We start from the raw sequence: 9,837 nt of genomic DNA, 5'->3' as shown, positions 1-9,837 counted from the left end.
ATTTATTTTATTTTTTATGTACATTTCATTGGTGTGAGGGTGTTAGGTCCCTTGGAACTGGATTTACAGTTGTGAGCTGCCATGTGGATCCTCTGAAAAACAGCCAGTGTTCTTAACCAAACGTATTAGCTGGGTGTTGGTGGCACACACCTTTGATCCCAGCACTCAGGAGGCAGAAGCAGCAGGGAAATTTCTCTGAGTTCAAGACTAGCCTGCTACACAGAGTGAGTTCCAGGCCAGGCAGGGTTATATAGAAAAAACATCAAAAACAAACCCAGAACAAACAAAAAAGAAAGCATTAAGTTTGGGAACCCCAACATTTGGGAGGTGGAGGCATAAATATTGGGTCATCCTAAATCAAACACCTTAAATTATGCCAGGTGTGGTGGCACACGACTTTAAACCCAGCATCTAGGAGGCAGAAGCAGGTGGATCTCAGAGTTTAAGGTCAGCTTGCAATACAAGGCAAGTTCCAGGACAGCCAGGGCTATGACATGAGAGATCCTATCTCAAAAAAACCAAAACCGAAAACCAAACCAAAATAAAACACAAAAACAAACACGGCATGTCACCATTCCTGGCTGTCTATACCAAATTCTTCTTTTGAAATCACCCTAACCTCAGTTGGGCTAGCCTAGGCTACAGAGTGAGACCTGTCTCAAAAAAAGGCTCCGTCAGTGCAGTGCTTGTGCCCAGCTGTGAGGACTCGAGTCCAGTCTCCAGCATTTATGGAGGAGCCAGGGCAGCATATGCCGGTAATGGCCACACTTGGTTTGGGGGGAGGCAGAGGCTGGAGGATCCCTGCCAGTTTGCAAGCCAGTTAGCTTGACTGGATGAATGAGCTTTAAATTTGTGAGAAATTCTGTCCCCCCCAAATAAAATAGAGGCCCGTTGTGGTGTCCCACACCTTCAGACCCAGCACTCAGGCAAAAGCAAGGTGGGGGGCAATCCCAGTGAGTTCAAGGCCAGCTATGTAAGGAGACCTTATCTCAAAAACAATAAAAATAAAAACAAATAGGTGGAGTGTGATGAGGAAGACACTCAACCCCCACTTGGGCATCCCCTGTGTGGGCACAGGCAGACACACAAATCCCAAGCTAAACCAACATAAACAAAAAATCTCTGAGGTGTGCCCTGTACTTCTGAAATTGCTGGACTTTACAAAGAATGAAGTTCACAAAGCCGGTGGAGATGCTAAAACTCTCTGAGAAGACCAAAACACTTTCTGAAGTTTACAAGTAGACTTTTTGGGTTTGTTTTGAGACAGGGTCCTGATATGTAGTCCAGGCTGGCCTGCCACTTGCTTTGTAGATCAGGCTGGCCTCCAACTCACAGAAATCCTCTTGCCTTTGGCCTGAAATCGTGGCAATCCTCCTGTCTCAGCCTTCCAAGCACTGGGATCACCTATGTTTACCACCACACCTATGGACCTGCCCTTCTGACACAGTCACACTGAGGCTCAGAAATTTGGAGGATATTCCATGTACAGAGTGCGCACTGGCTAATTTTTTAAATATTTATTTATTATGTATACAATATTCTGTCTGTGTGTATGCCTGAAGAGGGCACCAGATCTCATTACAGATGGTTGTGAGCCACCATGTGGTTGCTGGGAATTGAACTCTAACCACTGAGCCATCTCTCCAGCCCCACACACTGGCTAATTTTAAATACCAACTTGCCACAGCCTACAATCACCTGGGAAGAGACCCTGAATGGGAATGAACTACATCAAGGTTGCTAATTGATGTGGGAAGACCAAACCCCTTGTGGGCAGCACCATTCCTTAGGTCCTGAACCACCTAAGACAGGCAAAACAAGCAAAGATGTGTTTTTTCTCTCTTTACCCTTGACAGTAGGAATGAATGATGTCATGAGTTCCCCTAAGTGATGGGTTGTGAACCAGACAAACACATTCTTTCTCCATGCTGCTTTTGGCTAACATAGTTTATGACGGCAATAGAAAGGGAACTGGAACAGTATGGCACAGTGGACTTCTTCAACTATAGAAAAATGCTGATTCCTGGGTTCCTGGGGCAAGGGAGGTCCTTACCTTCCAGTCTCCTTCTGTGCTCCCCTCTGGCTCGATGGAGGCCACCACCTTCTCAGAGACGACCACCTCCCCTGTCCTGTTGTCAGTCATCTGTGAGGGTGACACAGGAGAATCAGAACACACCTGCTTTCCTCTCTCACGTCAGGAAAGCAGTACCATGGGTGGTAGAGAGGCACCTTGTCTATCTGCAGGTGGCTGGAGAGGGTATGGTTCCCCACTCTGTGCTCCTGGTTCTCTTCCTGATGGAAGTTCTTGGGAAGGTCCCGGAAGTCCATGGGGGAGGAGAAGAAGTTGTCCAGGTCTCGCAGCAGGTCCTCCTAGGGCCAGAGAAAAACAGTGTGTATGCCTGCTGCACAACCAGGGTGTCCCTTTCCCCCTGGTCCTCTGGCCCCCCAGAGCCTCTTGCCACAATGTCTGTCTGTCTTTCTGTCCCAGTGCCTTGCTGTCTGGCTACCACCTCTCCTCTTTTCTTCACCTCTTACCCCATACATAGGCAAGCTTGGCACCCCTGACTGGGGGGGGGGGCTCTACCTCTCAGCCACTACAGCCCCAGCCCTCTTCTAAGTCTGACTGACCTGGAACTCAGTATGCAGACCAGGCTGGCTTCAAATTCACAGACAGTGTCCTGTACTTTACCTCCCAAGTGCATGGGTAACCAGGCCTGGCTCTTTTTATTTTTTGAAACCGAGTTTGATTTAGGTTGCCTAGGTTGACCTTGAACTTTTTTTCCTTCACGTTGGGGTTTCACATGAGCCAAGGACCTGCTATCTGGGATGATGGGCTTTCCGGCCCTGGCCAGGCCTAGTTTCTTTTCCTATTTTTGTGTTGCCTGTTCCCCATCACCTGTCTGTTCAACCTTATAATCCTGCTTTTCCTTAAGATAAAGTCTCATGTATCCCAGGCTGGTCTCGAACTTTTATTGTAGGAGGTGGTGTTTTTGGACTCTTGTTCCTTCTGCCTCTAACTCCTGAGTGCTGGTGTAACTGGTGCTGGGCAATCAAGCCCAGGCTGCATGCATGCTAGACAATCATTCTGCCATCCGAGACACCATTCCAGACCTGTGTGTTCCGTTGACTCCTTTTCTTATTTCCTGCCTGGCCCATCTCTCTGTCCCCTAAGCCTTGCCATTACTCACTTTTAGAAACAGTCGGCTGAAGCTTTGGAGAAGACTTTGAAGGCCCAGAAACCCGGAGGAGCTCTCCTGAGCGTCGGCATCATGGGTCGGGACAGCAAAGGAGGACACGAAGACTGAGGGGAGCAGCAGCAGCAGGACCCCCAGTCGACACATTGCGGGTGGTGGGCTATGGCAAGGGCAGTTTCGGATACCACAATCACACCTCTGTGGCCCCTTCCCAGACCCTGCTCTCTGGGAAGCTCCCGCCCGCCCACCTGCCCTGCGTCTCTTGGTTCTTGTTTGCACTCTCCGTTTCAGGCACAGTTCATTCGGGTTCGGCCACACCCAGACCCGGTTCCTCACCTTTGCCTACATCCGCTCCTTCTCCTGGACCACAGCTCGGCCACCCGGCTCCGGACACCGCCGGACCGGGACAGTTAATATCCAGTTTTGGCCTCGAGCCTGGGCAGATTACTGAAGGGTTCGTTGGGTGCCACCGCTCCGCGAGACTGGCCACGCCCCAATTGTCTGACCACGCCCACCCCGCGATCACCGTAGTTTCACCTGTTAGGCACCGTCAAATCTATACCTCTATTGTTCATTAATGACACCCTTCTCCCCTCCTCTCTCTTTTTGGTTTTTCGAGACAAGGTTTCTCTGTGAAATGGTCATGGCTATCCTGGAACTCTTTGTAGACAGGCTGGCCTTGAACTCACAGAGATCCACCTGCATCCCTTCCTAAACTCTCTCCGATCTCTAAAAGACACACCTGTCACGTCCCTTAAGGCACAGCCTATTTGTGTCTCTGTCCCCGCCCCTGCTGGTAACCTCAGGGATGAGCCAGGACTTCCTTCCGCGGTCATGCCCCTGCATAGGGAGTCACGCCTCCACTCTTCACTACTTTCCTTAAGTCAGACCACTAGATCCTCTCCTGATCACGGCCCTGTTCTATAACCACGCTCCCACCAGATGATCTTGCCCTCTATTATATTACCTGGCCCGGCTTCTGTGCCCCATCGGGTATTGGCCACGCCCCCATCGCAGGGCCACGCCCTAATCACTGACCTCAGGCCTTGGAACCCTTAGTCCTGCCCACTGTTCTCTGCCCCCCCCCCCACTTTCCAATGGGAGTTAACCAACAATCACGGGTGGTCGCGCCCTTTAAGTTAGAGCACTGCTTCTGTATCCCAGAACTCCCCGGACCTCTGTTCACTCCATATTCGGGTTTAGATCATTAATTTTATTTATCAGAGTGTTAGCACATAGGAATGCCATGGTGCATATGTGGAGGTCAGAGGGCAACTTTGAAGAGTTGATTCTGGCCTGCCACCATGTAGGTCCTCAGGTCGAACTTAGGTTTGACTGTAAATGCCTTCATTGCTAAGGGATTTGATTGCCCTTATTCACTGACTACCTCTGAGCACGACTGTAGATGTCTTCTCATTTCCAGCTCATTTCATGTAAAAACTAATTACAGTCCTCTGTTATATTTTCCAAGAAGACCCCAAATTCCCGGACCCACAAAGCCCATATGCCAGCCACGCTTGGCTGTGAGTTTGGAGACAGCCAGCCCGTCTTCTTCCATTTTTTTCTCGTTTCTTGCCTTTTAAATGTAGAAATAGGGTCTTATGCATCTCTGACTGGCCTTAAACCCGTGCAGTGGAACATGGCCTTGGATCGGTGTGTGCAGCATAAGCAGGTGCGGAGGTCAGGGGGCAACTTTCAGGGCGCTGTTCAAGTCGACAAGGGTGGCGGTAGCCTTTTCCTCGAGTCATGTCCATCTCGTGACCGTGCTTCTTTGTTGTTCTGGGGGTTCTGTTTGTCTATTTTCTCAGAGGAAAGTCTGTAGTTCATCACACGGCTTAGCTCTTCGTGAACACAGGCATGAGTCGTCTGGGAAGAGGGAGCTTGGGTTAGGAAATGTCCCCATCAAACTGGCGTGTTGGCAAGTCTGCAGCGAAGGGCCCAGCCCACTGTGGGCGGTTCCACCCTGGGCCAGCGTTCCAGGTGCTGAGAGGCCGAGCAAGTCAGAGCAAGCGAGCCAGTGAGCAGCACTTTCTCACGGCCTCTGCTTCAGCTCCTGCCTCCAGGTTCTTGGTTTGACTTCCTGCTCTGACTTCCTTTCATCTGAGATAGCACCATCACTCCCCAAGTTACTTTGATCATGGCGGTTTTCACAGCAGTAGAAGACAAACCAGCACACCCAGGCCAGCCTCAACCCCCAAGCGCTGGGAATATAGATGCATGGTATCATTTTTACTCAGATTTTTATATTTAAGAGCCCAAGACCCAGGACCCTAACTCTTTCGCTCCCAGGTCCCAGGCTCCGCCTCTATTCTGCAGCCACTAGTGCCGCTGTAATGAGGAGTCTACACTTCCTTGGATCTTCGGGAACTCTGGGGGGTCCAGCCCAACAGGCTTGACTCTGGCTCACAAGGAAGCTGAGTTCTTCTCAGAAGTAAACAAACCCACCCCAACACCTTACTTATCAGACAGAAACAGGTTGGACTAAGACAGCTCCGCGGTGGAACATCTGCCTAGCACATTTGAGACTCAGGGTTCTGAGTTTCATCTCCAGTTACACACACATGGATACACACGCGCGCGTGCGATGGCAGAGATGGCTCAGTGGTTTAGAGCACTGGCTGCTCTTCCAGAGGACTTGGATTTAGTTGACTCACCCACACAGGTGGACCACAACTATCTGTAAACTCCATTTACAGGGGATCCAGTGCCCTCTTCTGGCCTCTGGCAGACCTGTAGAAAACCGCTCATACAGATAAATAAAATTTAAAAATCTAGAAACAGAATAAGAATAAAAACACATATAAAATTGGTAAAGATTATTTTGCTTCCTTGCCAATTCCACATCCTCAGCAAACACACATTATAACGCAAACTCGAGCCCCCAGGCAGAAAGAGGGCGGCGGGCAATTCCCACGCGGTCCCAGAAACACGCAGAACTTCCCACCCCAACTCACACACCCCAAGCAGAATCCCGATTCCCGCCGGCGTGACTTAGGTCGCGTCCCCCCTCCATCAGAACTAGGAGTCGACTCTCTTCCCTCAACTCCCAACGCCCAACAACGCTTCTCCCTCAGACACCTGAGTCCAGGTCCTCCCTCATACCCAGAGTCCAGATCCCAATATTCCTCTCTCAAACCTAGGGCTCCAGGCCCCAGCTTCCTCCCTCACAGCCAGGAATCCAGGCCCCCATAACTACCTCCTTTCCTAGAGACCCCAACATTTGCACCCAGTGTTTAGATGGCCTCACACTCCCAAAGCAAACACCTTGCAGCGAGTGTCACGGTGGGATCCCGAGCCTGCTGCCGGGCCCGCCCCCCCCTGCGGTCCCTCCCACTTTTCCCAAACAAAGCTCCCGGCAACTTTCTCCCTGTGTTGCCCCGCCCGCCCGCGGCTCCCCTGCCCAGGCCGGGAGGTAGGAAGGCGCCGGCGGGAATCGGGATTCTGCTTGGGGTGTGTGAGTTGGGGTGGGAAGTTCTGCGCGATGAGGTGAGGTGCGTGTTTCTGGGACCGCGTGGGAATTGCCCGCCGCCCTCTTTCTGCCTGGGGGCCCGAGTTTGCGTTGGGATACAGCCGTAGTGTGGCGCTGGAACTTTCTCGGAGTTAGGGGCCTGGGGATGGCCTGCGGCAGGAGGAGGGCGCGGGGTGGCCGGGGGCTGCGGACACAGGACGTGGAGCGCAGGGCCGCCACTCTCCTGTTGGTGCGAGGCGCGCGCCTCCCGGGCCATCCTTTCTGCAAGCGTCCGCCCTGTGGGCATGTGGCCCCCTCACGGAGCAGAGCAGGCGTGGGGGTGGCCGGGCGAGAGCCACGAGGCCCCTTGGACCTACGGCCATGCTCTTCTGAGGCTTGGGGATTAGGGCACGACTTCAGGGATGTCTGTCTTGCCCAGCTAGTTTGTCCCTTTGTCTGGCCACATGGAGGTGGGCTGTGTTGAGTCCTGAACGCTGCTAAACACACTGGGCTGGGCCTGGGGGGTGGTGGCTTTGTTCGCTTAACCTTCACCAGGTAGAGAGTCCAGAGGAGGGAATGGGACTTAGAACTTTGGGAGCCTGGGAAAGTTCTGGAAGACATGGAACCTCCTGGGAGGCGGTATCGGACAATACGGGAAAAGTTTTCCCTGTTCCTGGCCTCCGGAAAGTCTACGGGAGCTTGGGTTGGAGCGGAGCCCAGGGGGAGGGGGCGGGCCGTGGAGGCTGCTTGCATGCAGGCCCCGCCCACAGTGGGGGTTATGGGGACTGGGGGAGGGGATGCCTGGGCTCTTTGTTCTGGCCTCCAGATGGCTGGACGACTGAGTGCCAATGCCTGAGGCTTGATGGGCGCCCTAGCTCCAGCCCCACCTGGTTCTGTGGTTACTTTCTGGTCTCAGCCAGAAAGCCATGACGATGCCCCTCTCTCTGTGCCCATCTGGGTCTCTGTCCCTGGGTCTCTGCCCCACCCTCTCGCTGGATCTTGGACTCAGCCTCTCCTTTTCCTGCAGCTGCTGCTCCTTTCTTAGCACCTGTTCCTTCTCAGTGGGACTGGAGGTTTTCACTCCGGGCAACTAACCAGACTCCGGTCTTCCCTAAAATCGGTGATCGGGATGCAGCCTTAATCTATATGGTCTCAGGCACCGCTCTGAAGTGGTCAGGTGACTTCAACCCAATGCAAGTTCCTCCGAGAGCTCGGGAGAACAGCCTCCCAGGTGCCATGCTTAGGTTTCTCTCCTCCTTCAGACCCAGGAGTCGAGGCTTCAACCCAGAGGTCCAGGCCTAACTTCCTCTCTCAGCCAGGGCTCCCGCCGTGTTCTTGCAACACCATACATAGCTGCTGATCTTTGTCTCTGCAGGCCCAGATGGGGGAACCCCGGACTGGGGCCCCCCTGGATGATGGCGGGGCCTGGACGGGCAGTGAGGAAGGCAGCGAGGAGGGCACTGGAGGCAGTGAGGGTGTTGGAGGAGATGGGGGCCCTGATGCTGAGGGTGTGTGGAGCCCCGACATCGAGCAGAGTTTTCAAGAGGCCCTGGCCATATATCCTCCGTGTGGCCGACGCAAGATCATCTTGTCAGATGAGGGCAAGATGTATGGTGAGTTCCCGGGTGGCCGCCCTGACCCCAGTGAGGAAAGTCACACTAACTAACGTGTCCAGAGTCTAGCCAGCTGTGGTGGTACACACCGCGAGCATTCGGGGTCACCCACAACTACATTCTGAGCTCTATGCTCACCTCGTCTTTATAGACCCTGGGCTCAAAATAATAAAAATGAGGCCAGGTGTGGTGGTGGCGCACGCCTTTAGTCCCAGCACTGGAGGAGGCAGAGACAGGCGGATCTCTGTGAGTTTGAGGCCAGCCTGATCTACATAGTGAGTTCTAGAACAGGCAGGGCGATGTAGAGAGACCTGTCTCAAAAAAGAAAAAAGAGAAAAATATATAAATAAATGAGAAAACAGAGGGTTGTACCCTTCCCATGACTTAGACTCTCGAAAAATCTGCACAGATTAGGGGAAACTGAGGCACAAGAGGACTTAAGTGATTTGTCAGTGGCCACATAGCTAGTATATGACTGACCTGGTGACCCTGAGGAGTCCCTGGCTATAGATGAGTAAGGATTGTTGGCTTGCTAACTTCAGCCCTCATCCTTGTCTTCTCTGGCAGGAAGTTCTGCTGATAGTCTTGCTCTTTTCCATTTTCACCCCACCAGGCCGGAATGAACTCATTGCCCGTTACATCAAGCTGAGGACAGGGAAGACGAGAACTCGCAAGCAGGTCTCAAAACCGACACTTTGGGGCTTTGGTTTGGGGCCAGGCACTTCCTGAGGGCTGTCTTACTGTGCTCGTTCAGGTTCAAGGCAGATGTGGTTCATGTGATTAAAAAGGGAACGAAAAGCTTGTGTGTGTGTGGTACATCCATGCTTGTGTGTGCGTGAAGCGTGTATGTGTGTGTGTATCCACACGTGTGTGCATGAAGCCTGTATGTGTAGGGGATCCACACGTGTGTGCATGAAGCTTGTATGTATGTGTGTGTGGGTATCCATGCATGTGTGTGTATGAAGCCTGTATGTGTGGGAGCATTGGTGTATGGGGGGGCGGTATGGATGCATGTGTTTGTAGCCTGTATATGTATGGGGCTATCCATACATGCCTATGCATAAAGCTTGCATATGTGTGTGGGTATCCAGGCATGTGTGCACATGAAGCTTGTGTGTGTGGGGGTATCGATGCATATGTGTGAATGAGCATGTGGAGGTACGTGGATGACCTCAGGTTTTATCTCAGTAGCTGCCCACTGCTTTGAGACTGGGTCTCTCCCTAACCTGAAGCTTGCTGATTTGACCAGTCTGGGTAGCCAGCAAGTACCAGCCCGCACCTGTCTGCACCCTCTAGCGCTAGGATTATGAATTTGCGTGGACTGAACTGACATCCTCATGAATGAAGGGCAAACTTTACGGACTGAACCCTGGTCTATGTTTCATGCCCTGTGTTGTAGGCATGTCAGATATTTCTGTAAAATATTTAGATTATGTGCCTGTGAAATGGCTCGGTGGGTAAAGGGACTTGCTGCTAAGCCTCACCTGAATTCCACCCGTGGGACCCACATGTTAGGAGAGCCAACTCCCACAGCTTTTCCTCTGACCTCTGCATATGCACCATGATGCACTTGAACCCATAT

At 52.4% G+C, this 9,837-nt stretch overlaps 2 protein-coding genes across 4 annotated transcripts in view; one reads left to right on the top strand and one right to left on the bottom strand.

Annotated features, from left to right (window-relative positions):
- The window catches only part of Dkkl1 (dickkopf like acrosomal protein 1), a 4,748-nt gene extending 1,398 nt beyond the window's left edge, over nt 1-3,350 (bottom strand). The window contains exons 1-3 of one of the 2 annotated variants that reach the window (XM_050121188.1): nt 3,189-3,350; nt 2,230-2,370; nt 2,054-2,143 (exon numbers count right to left, since the gene is read on the bottom strand). In XM_050121188.1, coding sequence (XP_049977145.1) covers nt 2,054-2,143; nt 2,230-2,370; nt 3,189-3,341 — 384 coding nt within the window. In that variant the 5' untranslated portion in view covers nt 3,342-3,350. The remainder of the gene's footprint in view (nt 1-2,053; nt 2,144-2,229; nt 2,371-3,188) is intronic. The other variant, XM_050121189.1, reaches the window with a different exon arrangement.
- Nucleotides 3,351-6,544: 3,194 nt separating this feature from the next.
- Tead2 (TEA domain transcription factor 2) overlaps nt 6,545-9,837 on the top strand; it is an 18,467-nt gene continuing 15,174 nt past the window's right edge. The window contains exons 1-3 of one of the 2 annotated variants that reach the window (XM_050121457.1): nt 6,545-6,606; nt 8,018-8,255; nt 8,869-8,933. In XM_050121457.1, coding sequence (XP_049977414.1) covers nt 8,024-8,255; nt 8,869-8,933 — 297 coding nt within the window. In that variant the 5' untranslated portion in view covers nt 6,545-6,606; nt 8,018-8,023. Of the gene's footprint in view, nt 6,686-8,017; nt 8,256-8,868; nt 8,934-9,837 lie in introns of both variants that reach the window. The other variant, XM_050121458.1, reaches the window with a different exon arrangement.

This window comes from Alexandromys fortis, unplaced genomic scaffold, assembly GCF_014885135.2.
Source record: "Alexandromys fortis isolate MF-2015 unplaced genomic scaffold, M_Fortis_MF-2015_v1.1 scaffold_161, whole genome shotgun sequence".
Classification (NCBI taxonomy): domain Eukaryota; kingdom Metazoa; phylum Chordata; class Mammalia; order Rodentia; family Cricetidae; genus Alexandromys; species Alexandromys fortis.
Note: the sequence above shows the minus strand (reverse complement) of the source record. Positions and strands in the feature narration are given on the sequence as shown.